General features: G+C 50.4%; 3 protein-coding genes across 3 annotated transcripts; 1 reads left to right on the top strand and 2 right to left on the bottom strand.

Moving 5' to 3' along the window:
* The first annotated feature begins 3,088 nt into the window (after positions 1-3,088).
* On the top strand, positions 3,089-7,126 carry LOC128279071 (enhanced level of genomic instability 1). Its single transcript, XM_053017792.1, has 3 exons — positions 3,089-3,416; positions 3,487-6,742; positions 6,814-7,126. The coding sequence occupies exons 1-3, from the start codon at positions 3,089-3,091 to the stop codon at positions 7,124-7,126; spliced, it is 3,897 nt and encodes a 1,298-aa protein (XP_052873752.1).
* Positions 7,127-7,264: 138 nt separating this feature from the next.
* LOC128275609 (uncharacterized) lies at positions 7,265-11,113 on the bottom strand. The gene is made up of 3 exons (XM_053014173.1): positions 8,485-11,113; positions 8,274-8,406; positions 7,265-8,195 (listed from the first exon to the last, which is right to left on the bottom strand). Exons 1-3 carry the CDS (start codon positions 10,660-10,662, stop codon positions 7,813-7,815), a joined length of 2,694 nt encoding a protein of 897 aa, XP_052870133.1. The 5' UTR covers positions 10,663-11,113; the 3' UTR covers positions 7,265-7,812.
* Positions 11,114-11,683: 570 nt separating this feature from the next.
* Positions 11,684-13,301, bottom strand: LOC128279072 (uncharacterized). The gene is made up of 5 exons (XM_053017794.1): positions 13,263-13,301; positions 12,512-12,740; positions 12,353-12,444; positions 12,108-12,236; positions 11,684-11,695 (listed from the first exon to the last, which is right to left on the bottom strand). Exons 1-5 carry the CDS (start codon positions 13,299-13,301, stop codon positions 11,684-11,686), a joined length of 501 nt encoding a protein of 166 aa, XP_052873754.1.
* Between the last annotated feature and the right edge of the window lie 409 nt (positions 13,302-13,710).

Raw genomic sequence — 13,710 nt, forward strand, 5'->3', positions numbered from 1 at the left:
CGGGTGCCACGGACAATTAAGCGTACCATAATGAGCATTCAAACGCCATTAATTGTTGTTGGAAATCATTATTTTCCAAGGACCAACGCAGCGTGGAATCAATTTGGGTGTTACGGGGAGAAACGAAGATGTGTCCGTCTCCGTCCGTTTGGTCGGTCGCGTTGAATGCAGGAAACAAATTGAAACCATTAATCACTGGATACCGGAATATGGCTTGGTAGTGGCAGTGTACCACTGGCAGCAGCCAATAACGGCAAAACAATAGGGCCACCCGTGAAACGTGCCGTCTAACGGACCGTAGCCGTCGTCACCAAACTCTTCCTGGACGCCCGAGGCGTCCGTCCGCATTATATTTGTGCACCGTCAATGCAGATTACGCAAAGCATAGCCAAACCTCGGTAGCAGGATGATGACATGCTGGTGCCGGCCGGTGCCTAGGTATTGAGGGGAAATTGCACAAATGACCTACAATTAACGTACACCTCATGAATCACGAATCACGTTTTTTTTGTTTTTGTTGAGAAAGCTTTGAGGAACAAACATAACAGGCAACTAAGGTGTCTAGAAACGGATAGATAAAGCTCAGAAAATTTTGTCCCGGCAAACAGTGACACTAAAGTTACAGGAGGACACGCCAAGTACGGAAAGAGAAGACACAGTTTGAACGAAATTCAAGTTCCCACGAGCGTTCTCCTGTTATTTATTCAACCAATCGGTCTTTCTAGCCTGAGATCTGGAGATGTCCCTCAGCGTTGACGGCTCAATAAACGTGCCCTGTTTCGCTTCCCGGTCCCCGTGACCTGTCCTGACGGAATTAGTTGACCTGTGCAGATGTCTGGCTCGAACTGGCATGAATCTCAAGTGCCTAACCCCCGGGCTTCGATGGACGATTGAGCATGGCAAATCGCTGCGGACCGTTACACGTGAGTCGCTTTGTGACCGAAGCCCGTGGTGTCAGCGAAGCCATTACAACCGAATGGATGAAAGTGCCCTACCCGTGCCCATCGTGATGGTCCACCAGTTTTCTCCCTCCCTTAGGGAGAGACCCTTGCAAAAGCAAAGATATGGTGCTGCAATGTCCCCCGCAGGATCACTATTGTTCAGCCAACCACTGCTCACGTCTGAAGCCCGAAACCGGCCAACACCGGAGGTTGTTGCCATCGTCACATCGCTGATGGCTGACGAGTAATTTACAAACAATATTACTGTCGACCGTCCGGGTGAATGGCACAACAAAAAGTGAAGAGTTAGCTCGAAGACGAGATTCTGTTGTTCAACGACGATGTTAAACGATGTTTTCTCCAATCATTGGTTCTTTGCCTGCAGTTACTAGAAAAAGGATTGACCACCGGGAAGAAGTGATGGGAGTTTATTACATAACCTACGGCGGCAACTTGGCTCGTTGGACCCATTGCCCATCTCTGCACAGATAACCGAACAGTGTGCCGAAAGCTTTTCTATGACTTTTATCTTTAGCATGATTTTGGCATTTTTTCCTGTAGATCGCTGACTGCATTATTGTCACACAATGCTCCAAACGGTTGGGAAGAGAAATTCAGGGGCTGATGTTGTGCATTGAATGAACCGCAAAACAGAGGATGCTTTCACTGAGGTTTTCCTCGGCCCCCTATTGTAAAACGCGAAAGTTTGCGCGGGCATCATCAGGCCCGGGAGTCGAAACAATTGGGCTACGTTTCGAACAAAACCCAGTGGCACAAGCTACGACACTTTAGATTGTGCTGTAGCTTTTGGGGAGGTTGGAGGAAAAATGCCAAAAAAGAAAACTCAATTATTTGAAACTGAAAGGGGGCCGGGGCTTGGGGCCGCAACTCAGGGCAGGGCAATAGGAAATGTGGCTGGCTGGCTGGGTTACGCAATTCGGAAAATTTCTTTCCTGACATGCAAACTAACACTCATTTCTGCTGACGGCGAACTAACAGCCAACGGTTTTTCTTTCCACTTGCAATCGAAGAAATGGTGGTGGCATAGAGTAGTAAAAACCACGATCGATCATGCTCGGTGGTGCACTGTTTCGAATCGGGTTTGCTCCGAACCCGGGGTCGGGTACGATTGGTTTTGGCTAGCGTTAGATGCACTCGCTGTGGCCAATCGCCGCAAGATTTGCCCGTCGATCTGTGGGTTTCTTTCGGTTCGGTTTGTAAAATGCACAGCCTTTCCAATATTCGCACCGCCAATCGTTTCCACTCGCCTACGCCTCGTAACGGGCCGATAAATTCAAACCTAATCGGAAGTTGCGATAATCGATTACTTCACACTTCGCTGCATTGTTTTTTTTATTGTTGTGGCCGCGTGCGTATGTTGATTTTATTGTTAATCAATTCTTATTCGCAGTTTGCTTATCGCGGCTGTTGAACCGGGCAGTAAGTGGCGAAGCTGTGAAGCAATCCCAAGCCCCATGCATGTTGCGGAATCAGGAAATTTGTGCAGCGGCTAGCGGCACAAACACAGCTCGGGCAGCAATTTACTACAATTAATGTACATTTCCTGTTAGGAAACAAAGTACTTGCTTTATTACGTGTTCCTACTGGTATTCTGCGCATTGTAGTTTGTATTGTTGATTTAAAGGAAACGCACGTTTAGTTTTTATTCAAATGCTTATCCTTGTTGTCATCCACGCGACCGTTTCCGTTGCACTCCATACTGACAGACCACTCACGATGAGTGTGTGAGTGTTTTTGTTTTGGTCTTACTGGGTTACGCTTGGAAAACGCGCGCCAATGCAATACGTCAAAGGGATAATATGACAAAAGAGTTTCCATGGCGCAAGAGAAGCTTTCCATGGCGGTTTTGCAGCGAAGAAAAGTGTAGGTTTTCGTGCCCCGAACGCGCTATGGCCTCTGTGAATGGTAGTGAATGAATCCGGTGCAATGTTTTCGTACGTGGTTTTGTAGCGCAGGTGAAAGTGTGGCGCCAAAGTTCACTGTAATCGCGCGGTTACCGCTGAGCAGCTGACGTTGCTCATTTTCTGCAAAGCATCTAAGAACTTTACCTTTTGGTTGTGCTGTTCCCGAGTCCTTCACAATCACGGCCACCGAATGACAGTGAATAGTCGGACGGGGATGCAATGATGGCGCCAGCAATACGAACTGTTGATGCAAACGAAATTCTAAACGATCCGCGTGAGCCGCCACAACCGATCGTACTATCGTCAGCATCTTCACTATCCTCGGCATCGGAAGTATCATCTTCGTCTTCGTCGTCATCGAAAGCGGCACTAGCGAAATTATCAAAGCCCGAAATTGATCGGCTGATTGCGGAGAACATGACTTCGGTGCTGAAGTCGCTCAAGAAACGTAAGCACGCAAAGAAACACGCACGCATCCGGCAAGCGGCCGCAGTCACCGAATGTTCCGACACGAACGTTGCCAGTATCAAAGGACAGGAAAAGATGAATGGTAAGTTGAACGGTGACAAAGAGGGACTCGGTTCTGGGTCCAATTATTCATTGCTTTTCCTACGTTTTAGAATCCAATGTTCCTAAGCGACGCACTTCACCGCGGAAGAGAAATATGGCAGCGAAACAGGCCAAAAAAGGTCTGAAGGAATTACAGCCACAAATGAGCGCAACAGATGAATCGCCCGTGCCGTCTCCCTCAACCGTCAGCACCGACAAGCAGGTGGAAAAGAATGCTGGCAAGGAGAATAAAAAGGTCAACGCATTTCAGTTGATGATGAAATCGCGCCACAAGAGCATCGGTTCGAACTCACCGGGCAAGGAGCGCCAACCGTCGCCGGCGAACGAACACGAGCTGCTGCCGCACCAGGAACAGAAGGCCAAACGCAAACTGCAGCTCGAACAGTGGGCCGAACGGAAAGGGGCCGGTAAGCGGAAGTTTCGCGAGGACGCCGATGGTGAGTACATCGAGCGCCAGCTGAACAAGCGCGCGAAACGGTTGAAAAAACTGATCCACAATATGCAACCGGCGGACGATGATAGCGAAGTGGAGGAAGTAACGATCGTCACCAGCTCTCAGAGCGATCATCAAAAGCAAGCACGTAAAGGACTGGTTCAAAACTCCCCTGCGTTGGACCGGAGCGATACCGCGCCCAAGCAAAGCGCACGGTGTGAGCAAAAGGCCAAGAAAGGAACCGAAATTAGTGCTGCGAAAGTAACCAAGCCGACTAACCGGGGAGTCGATTCGGATGACGAGTTTCTGCGGAATCTTTCATCGCCGCGCAAAAAGAAAGACAGTCTGCTGGGGTACTTCAACAAAGTGTCACCACAGAATGGGGTCACAAAAGCTTCACCGCCACCAAAACCGCCATCGGCATCAACGAAACGCAACAAGAAATCAAAGTCTCCGCCGCCTCTCGTCAACGGTAAAGCAGGTGGCCCGGAAGATGTGGCAACACCGAACGGCGCCGAACGACAAGAATCGACAGGGACCCGTCGTTCTCGGCGATCGTGTGCAAATCGTATCAAGGACTATGCCGCCATTGAGCGGGACAGTCCGCCGAAGAGTGCCGAAAAGAAGAAACCGACACCGATCGTTACACCGTTGAAGATTATTAACGTCCATTCACCCACCATCATGAAAGTAGTCCGTAGTCCTTCGCTTCATATGTTCAATACTGCGGTTAACCGTGACGCAGCGCGATCCTCCGTGTCGTCTGCCCCCTCGACACCGAAAAGTGTCAAGCTTGCTCCGCTGTTTGTAAAAGAGCGACCACCGAAGGTACCAGCAATCGATCCGGAAAAGGCCCGAGCGCGCCAACTGTTTTTGATGTCCGGATTGCCGGACATACTGCGCCAAGAGATAGACAAACGTGCGGCGTACGAAGAGTTTATTCTCAACGAATCGCCCGTCTTCCCGCTGGTCAGTCACGTCACGCAGCTTGAACCAGCGGAAGAAGAACGATTAAAAGGTCGCCGTGTGGTAGATTTCAGGAACAGTTGCATTAAATTGCGTCCACCGACGGTGGAATCGCCAGCCGCCAAAAAGTCGGAAGCAAGGACCCTCAATCGGAAGATACTGTTTGGAACGTTCACGACGTGCAACGGGTACGATTATGAGGACGCACTGGAGCGGTGTATAAGCGAGGATCGCCACGAGCAGTGCGTCGATGGCGAGCTACCGGAAGTGGCCAACGTGAAGGAAATCGTGCGCGAGTACAAGCAACGCTATCAGCACTTTCCGGTGTACAAATGCTACAAACAGTTCCGTGCGATCTACGAGCAGCACCAACAACAGGAAGACCACCAGGCCGAGGATGCGCGAGGTTCGCAGCATGACGAAAGCATCGAATTTATCGACCCGATGCCGGCAGGGTGCCGGAACGGTGAGCTGCTGTTTACGGAGAAGTACAAACCCCAGAGCACCGATCAGATACTGGTCAACTTTGTGCCGGCGACGATGCTGAAACGCTTCCTGATGCCCTGGCAGGACGAAGGAGGAAACGGTGGCAATGTCGGTAGGAGGGCAGGCCTCGTGAATGGAGATTACTTTACATCCAACAGCAACAGTGGCGACGAGGAGCACTCGAACGAAAGCACCGGTGGCACGAGCTGCAACCACGTGGTTCTGGTGGGACCATCCGGGTGCGGCAAAACGTGTAACGTGTACGCGGTGGCCAACGAGATGCACTTCCAAGTGCTCGAAATCAACGCCAGCAGCCGGCGAAAAGGGCGGCTCATTTTGCAGGAACTGCTCGAAGCCACCCAGAGCCACCAGGTGCGAAAGAGTTCGACCGATGGCTTGCTGGTGGCTGGTGGTAGTGTCCGTGCAGCTACGGGCAAGGGTGTTGCGGGGCGGCTTCCGGTGGCCAGTCTGCTTAGCAATTGCCTTCAGCGTCGCCCTTCGTGCAGTGAAGGAACGTCGTCCAAGAGTAAACTTTCGCTCATCCTCATCGAAGACGTGGACATTGTGTTCGAGCAGGACGAAGGATTCCTCGGGGCCATCAACCAGCTGGTGGCGAGCTCGAAGCGACCAATCGTGCTGACCACAACGAATCCTTCCTGCCCGCACCTGGCCCGTTACATGAACCGGCACAATGTGATACGCTACGTCGCACCCGGCATCGAGAATGTGGCCAAATTCCTTTCCCTCTTGGCGCTCGTTGAACGCGTACCGATCGATAAGGAGGACATTGGCCGCTTGTATGCCCGCAACGGAAAGGATATGCGCAAAACGTTAAACGAGCTACAGTTCTACATTCACAGCGAGGACCCGGAGCCTGCGGCCCCGGACCTAAACGCGGCTGATCAGCAACATCCTCAATCGGACCGTCTGTATCGGTTGTTTGTGGAGAATCAAAATGAAACAATTACCCTCGAGCTGCCCCTCGCCTTCGATACGCTGTGGTGCAATATGGAATTGGCACTACGGGAAGCGAAAAACTTCACCGAACGCACTGTCTCCGTGACTCCCAAGGGACGGAAAAAGAAACGGAAGGGAACGCATCGGAATGGTGATGAAGCTTGGCACGATCGCTCGAGCACGATCGAAGCGATGGGTGAGCTGTACGACAACATAAGCCGAGCGGAGGTGAGCTGGGCGGTGATGCAACAGAACCGCATCCGGCATGGGCGTGACCCACAGGACGAGCAGCAGCAACAGCAACTCTCGCAGGATATTGCCCACACGCTGCTGGAAGCATCGTGGATCGAATGGTTCGGAAGGAGCAACGCACATCGTGCAAAGTCGAAGGACGATTGCGAAGACGAAATCCCGGCTCCAGCCAAGAAGTACGATGGCCTGCGCAAGTTCGAGCCAGAACCAATGTAAGTAGCATAAAACACACAGCGACTTGCGCGAATCCGACAATAATGTTGCGTTTGTTTTCTTCACGCAGAAAAACCATTGCGTCGTACGTTGGTGTTAGCGGCGTTCGATCGCGAGTTACGAGCTGCGACTATGAACCGATCTTGCGCCAGATTTGCCGCACCGAGCGAGATCGTTCGATGCAGGAACGACGCGGTAGCCGGTTCTATCACTATCTGCGCAACTTCACCACGCCAACAACCGGCGTTGGGACCGGATCGGTACCCAGCGGGTTTGGTGTGGATCATTTCGAGGCCCTAAGCCATCGGTTCGAACGCGCATCGGAACCGGAAAAGGAAGAGTTGGCCCCAAACGATAGCAACAACGTTACGTTACAAGAGTGATGAACGGGAGTTGCCAGTTGAGCGGGGGTTGGTCCGTGGGAATCGGTCGAAGAATGGCACTGCGCGTAGGAAGCTGCTTCTGAGCATTCGGTCACTAAAGAAAATCGGAATATCTTTGCAAATTTAGCTAACGTTTGCTACCTCTCTCTCCTTCTTTCTCTATCTATCTTTATTTCTCTCTCTATCTCTTTTCACTTTGCACTAATTTATTTTTCATGCTTTGAATTCAGCGGAGTTGAAGCTATCTTTGTCCCTCAAAAGTCGCCCGTTAGCAGGGCTCACCCTAAGTAATGATCAGTAGCAGCCAATGATCACGTAGCTGATCTTCACCGTACCATGAAACGGTCCCCAACAACTGGAACAACAATCGAAACAATCTTGTATAGTCCGTTAGGTGTTCCCGAGCGATGCGCGCGAGAGATAGCAAATAAATTGTAGATCGAAAGCTACACTTTTAAGCATTATAGTATGAAGTGGGGAAATAAAAACATTAAACTAACTATATAAAAACAATAAATCCTCCGTGAAGGAAGAATCTTCTTAGCTATAACGGGACATCCTTACAAGAGTTTAGAGTTTTGTTCAATATTTTATCAACATTAAATACGTGGTTGTTGGGATAGTAGCTATTTACATGGGACAGCTTTAATGTATGGCCCCACGAGGAGAGGGGTTTGCGCATCCTTCTAGAACGGATTAACCAACTCTTCCGGATGCGAATGGTGTTGGTACTCCGTTTTGATCTGCTTGATGAGCTGATGTCGTTCCGGGGGACAGTCTCCTGACTGCGTCGGGGTAGCCACCAGGTAGCTTCCCGTTGACGTCGTACTGTCCGCCACGGCACTGGCGGTTGCCATTGCCGCACCGACCAAACTGGCCCGCATCGGATCACGCCGCTTGCGGCTATCGCGGATCATGTTCTGGCGCGAGTGTTTGATAAAGCTCTGAATGGCCGCAAAGATGGGCTTCTGGTTTGCTTCCGCTTCCTTGGCGCTCTTGCCTAGATTGAGCGTCTTCGTCAGCAGATCGATAATGCCGAGACTGTTGCCAAACACGTACTTGGTGTACTCTGGAAAGGGCAGTGTACCAGTGTTTTAGTTGCTGCATTGCGTCAACCATCCCGCCCGCCCACTGGCAGATTACTCACGTCCGTTGATGGCCGATTTACCGCTCCAGCTAAACTGACACAGGACCTCGTACGTGACGAGGGCTTCCATCATCCGTTTGATGTTGCGCTGGAATGGCTGCGAGTTGTGTATTTCCGAGTGCAAGCGAATCATCTACAAAAGAAAACGGTCGATCAGTCCCGGGACCCCATCAAGACCCTGGTGCGTCCATTCTTACGGGCCCGGACTTACCATCTGGAGAAGGAACTGCTCGTTATCGGTGCAGTGATCGTTGAGATCGAGAAAATCGCCCACGGTCCGGATCGGTAGTTCCGGCACGTCCGGGAATGTATCGAGCAGCTGATTGCCACCGAGAGCGAGCTGGGTCTGCTGGGCAGGAGCGGGTGTTAGTGAGCGATGATAGAACTGGGCCGGATTGTTGCTGTGGACGTTGCTGCTGCGAGTTTCACGTTCCGGAACCAGTGTCTGAGGTTGCGACACCTGTGTCACGGTGGTCGGAAGTGGGCTTATCGTTGAGAGCACGGTTCCCGCACCGTAAACCAACGGGTGCTGTGCGCTGCTAACTGCCAGCGGATGCTGCTGATGGTGGACGTTTTGGTGGTTGTTCGTGGCCAAAAGCACCGTAGTCTTCGGCTGCACTGCAACAACCGCTGCCGCCACAGGGGATGGTGGTGCTGGGGAATGTGGAATGGTTGGCGCTGAAGACGGAACCAGCGGCGGTTCGACGGTCACGGACGCAACGGTCTGGCCACCTACTGTCGCAGCCCCTGACGAGGCATCACCGAGGGCTGCTGGATCTTCTTCAAACTTGCCAATAAAAAGCGAGATCATACGCGTCAACCCGTCGACCTTGGACTCGACACGGTTCAGGTTCTGGTTGACCAAATGCACCTCGCGCTGCAACGACTTGATACGCTCTTCGATGATCTGATACCGAACGTCGGTCGTTCCCTCGCCCGCCAGCAGTGACGCGGTGGCTTCCTCAGCGGCACCGATCTCTTCCTCCTCACATCGTTCCACCGTTTCCTCCAACATTGGCACGTCAGCCATGGCCGCTACCGCTCCTTCGGACACTCCCTCGACCGTAAGCGAAATGTCGGGCTCCAGCTTCATGGCCTCCGGTCCGTCGGCTAGCTCGTACGTCTTGAAGAACCGCTCACTGTCACCCGTGGTGTAGTCTTCCTCGGGCGAACCGGCAGCGGCAGCCATCGGCGTCGTTGTCTTCACGGCCACCGCCGAGACCAACCGACTCGATGCTTGCTGAGCTTGCAGTGCCATTCGGGCGCGCTCTTCACGGCGCTCCAACCGATACCGGTCTCGTTCTCGGCAACCCCCGTGCTTGGCGTGCGTCTTGAGGTGCTTCACCAATCGGTAGTGCTCGCGGAACGCTTTCGCGCAATGCTTGCACTTGAAGGGCCGTTCACCGGTGTGTACCTTCAAGTGATACGACAGCGTGTTGGAGCGTGTGAAGAGCTTCCCACAGTAGGTGCACTCATAGTTCCGATCCGACTCCGCCAGCTCCTCAACAGGGCCACCGTCACCGGCAGTAGCAATCGGATCCCCACCGCCAGCACCGTCCGAGACGTTCTGTTCTTCTGGTGATGGCGAAATCCGCTCGCTCGTATCCACCACCTCGATCCCCCCTGTTCCGTTGATGAGCGCGTTAAACGTTTCCTGCAGTAACGGATCTTCGTCCTCCGTGAAATCATCATCATCATCGTCACCGTCATCATCGTTTCCAATACATTCCTGCTTCGTGGAGTCCTGGAACGGAATATCTGGCACCACCTCTTCCTCCCCAACGATCGGTTCCGTGTGCTGGGCTTCGTCGACCACCGTCTCCGAGATACTTTCGATCGCGATTTCGGTCGCACCGACCGTTGCCCCGTCTACCAGCATACCGATGCTGTGGTGCTCGTTATCAACATCACCGCCGCCACTGGCCGCGGCTGCGTAGCACCGCAGTTCAACGCTACTATCATGAGCGTGAATCGCGTTTACAGCTCGCTGCTGCTCGTCGTCATCGTTGCTGGCAAAATCATCAATAATCTGGGAGCGCTGGTCACGCTTTGCACCCTTATCGGCACGCTTATCATCCTCTCTGTTGTTGTTGTTACTGATGTTATTGATGTTCGCGCTCGCGGCCACAGCCACTCCGTTCATTAGGGCGACCGCCGATTGGTGGATCGACGAAACCACGTCCTCTACGGCGACCACCATCTCGCTCGCATCATTCGGTAGGCCCGTGTCCGTGTCCATGATGGAACTTTCCATCACCACCGCCGCCGTTTCGGTCGCTTCTGGCGACGGTGTCACCAGCCCTTCGTACGATGAACCGGTGCTGGCGGTGGGTTCACTGACGCCGCCGCCCGATCGCAATCCGATCGAATCCGTCCGTATTCGTGTCATACCGTGTACCGTTGCGGATCAGCTTCAGTAATGGAATTTCGACGTTTTCAATCCCGCAACAGACTCTGCATTGCCGGCACTCCAAGAACACACTCGTTCCGTCCGGGTCAGAGGGCCCCTCAGGCGTAGTTGATTGATTTATTCTACGAACAAACTAGCAATCATCATCCGGTGGCCTCGAACCCTTGGGTAACGGTTGTGTTTTCACGACGACTAACCCACACAGCCACGAATGTAGTTTCCTGATTTAGCAACGTCCTTGCGGGTGAAGGTTTTTTCTTCTTCTCTTTTTTCAACCCGTGATGGAACTATTTCCATTAACATTGACCGATGTGGGGGATAGATCGATGTCCCCAACAAGATGGCAAATGAGGGTGCAAATTGGGGGTAGTTTTGCAATCACGTTTAATTATGCACGCAATGTCCACTGATAAGCGCAATGAATGGCGCTGGATGGATACCGTTAATGGGCGAGTGGGTGACTGAAAAAACAACTTTTCACTCCCACTTTGCTTTTCTTCTCCTTTCGTCTCTCCGTTCTCGGAACTGTTTTGCGGTGTTTTGTGATCTGACAGCGCCTACTGTCAAATCGTGTTTCGATGTTTTCCATACAAACGTTCAAAGCGTACGTTTGGTAAGGATTGAAATTGGTCCGTTAGGTGGCCACAATCTCTCTCGATTAGGAAAGATATCTGCCGAGGAAAACTCCGTAGATAAAACTCCCTCCATTTGACTCGTGAAAAGACGGAGATGCTCGCCAATGGTAGCCACAGAAGTAGGAAGTAGGGCACTGGGAGTGATCACGACGAAAAAAATGGTTGGTGCAATGCTTGGAATCATGCTGGTTTATTCTCTGCTAAAATATATTGTTTTGTACAGGAATCTGTAAGCTTGTGCTTCCCGTCTTATGCCTACTGGTACGTCGTTGTTTCATTGCGTTCGTTAATCTCAGTTTCGATACTATCCATTGCTTGGTATAGTTTTGCGATAGCCAAATTTTGGTGTCGAGTATCGAAATTATCTATCCAGTTAGCTACATGGATAGCGATTCCGAATGAACGCCGCTGCAAGAGTTGAGTCATAAAATCGACCAGCGCCTGCACCGAAACCGCATGCTTTTTATCGTTATTATCGTTGGCACGTTGTCTACGCTGTCTCGTTGTGGATGTTGATGCAACAGGGGAAGTGGGAACACGGTGTGTCGAAGCAGGTGGAAGCACATTTGAATCGGTATTTGGCGAGCTATGAGGATCAGTAGATAGGTCATCATTGAATGAAGCAAATAAATCTGTCGGCTCTCGACCGCGAGCGGTGGAAAGGTTCCCTGAAGCAGGCAAAGACGGCTCGGCGGTTGTAGCCGGATAAGTAAGTAAGTAAGTAAATAAATCTGGCGATGGGCAATTTGAAATGTTGTTCGAGATATCAGGAGTGATATCGGCAGAGACCGGAGAGCTGTTCTGCGAAGAACAGGGAACTTGTGATGTAACCGTCGATTGCTGTCGATTGATTGATGTGACCGTCGATTGCATTGCTTTTGCACTGTGGGAGTGTGATGTTGGTCGCGCTAGTCCAATCTGAAAATAAAGCAAATATTTTTATTTTTATATCGTATGCTAGAAACTAAGAGTACTAACTTACTTTTATAATTACATATAAACTTATAGCGCTTTTAATGAAATATATTACTTACTGTGTGCGTTGCCTCCACCACATCCGAAGCTTCGCTTACAAACAGCATCGACTCGTAGGCGAACCAACATGGCCTATAAATGTCGTCGTGTCCTAGGAAAGAATATCATGCTATGTTAAGGAATATGCTGTATGAGAATATCAATGTTCAACATCCTACCTGACGCAGTAAGCTGGCTCTTTTTAACTTTTGCCCGATAGACTCGAAAGTTGGCCAGCAGGGCACTCCAATTATACTTTGCATTCGTCGCGCTTATGGCCAACTCCCGTGATAGTCTTACCCATGCCGATTCCTGCCTGTTTATGTTTCGGTAGTGTTTGTAAGTCTTGCACCACAGCTCAGGATACTGTTTCACCTGCTCAATTAATTGTAATGATTGCTCTTGGTTCTAAAAAAGGAAATTCAAAAAGATGAAAATTTTAATCAGAATACAGGAAAACAACCGCTGAGCGGTCTTATCCTGCACTAGGGACAATGTTAATCTGTGGATGCTTTCAGTAACAGTTCGTTTTTACGGGCGGTGTTGTTGGTCCCGCCCCAACCCCCTGTCACGCCGGTATCGGAAATCGAAACCGGCTGCGAGACAATCGATCCAGGGATTCGAACTCAGGCCAGCTGCGTGACAGCGAAGAGCAATACCGACTGCTCTATCAGCGGGGGTACATAAGTACACTAATTGGCGATAATCCGGGAGCGTTCCGGACCGCTGTCCGCACAACTTTGTACGATGTAAAAAGCAAATGTACACCTTCTTGTATTCTTCTAACAAATTACCCATGACCGTCACTTATAATCACCTATCCAAAACTTTAACTTTGATTTTGATAACTAACCGTTCCGTCCACCGGAACCGGTGCGTTCCAGATCACCAAGCTCACTACACTTACGCATTTATCCTAAAAATACTTACCAGTTTTTCGTTTCTTATCTTTTGTTTGGTAATATCCATTTTCTTGCTGAAATTGAGGTAAACTTATAGTTGAAATTAAAAAAACATCACAAATAAGAATCTTTGTTTGCAAACAAACGCTCGGTTTACGCACAAACGTTTTGACATAAGGATAAGGGCCATCAATCAAATCTGACGTTAAACCTTTATGTCAAATCGAGTGTTTACGGTTGGCCCTCCAGTAAAACGTTAACATTCCTTCGTTTCGTCACATTTTGAATCGTTTATTATAAAACAAAATTGGTTTCACGACAATGCTACTGTTGCTGAAAGGAATGCCTTAAATTTATGGGATAATGTATTTTAAACTCACACAAAACACTAATAAGCTCCTTGAACAAAACCGTTCAAAGATTTAACTCTGACAATAACACGATTTGGATTGGATAAAAATGAGAAAAAATCGATT

This window comes from Anopheles cruzii, chromosome 2, assembly GCF_943734635.1.
Source record: "Anopheles cruzii chromosome 2, idAnoCruzAS_RS32_06, whole genome shotgun sequence".
NCBI classification, from domain to species: domain Eukaryota; kingdom Metazoa; phylum Arthropoda; class Insecta; order Diptera; family Culicidae; genus Anopheles; species Anopheles cruzii.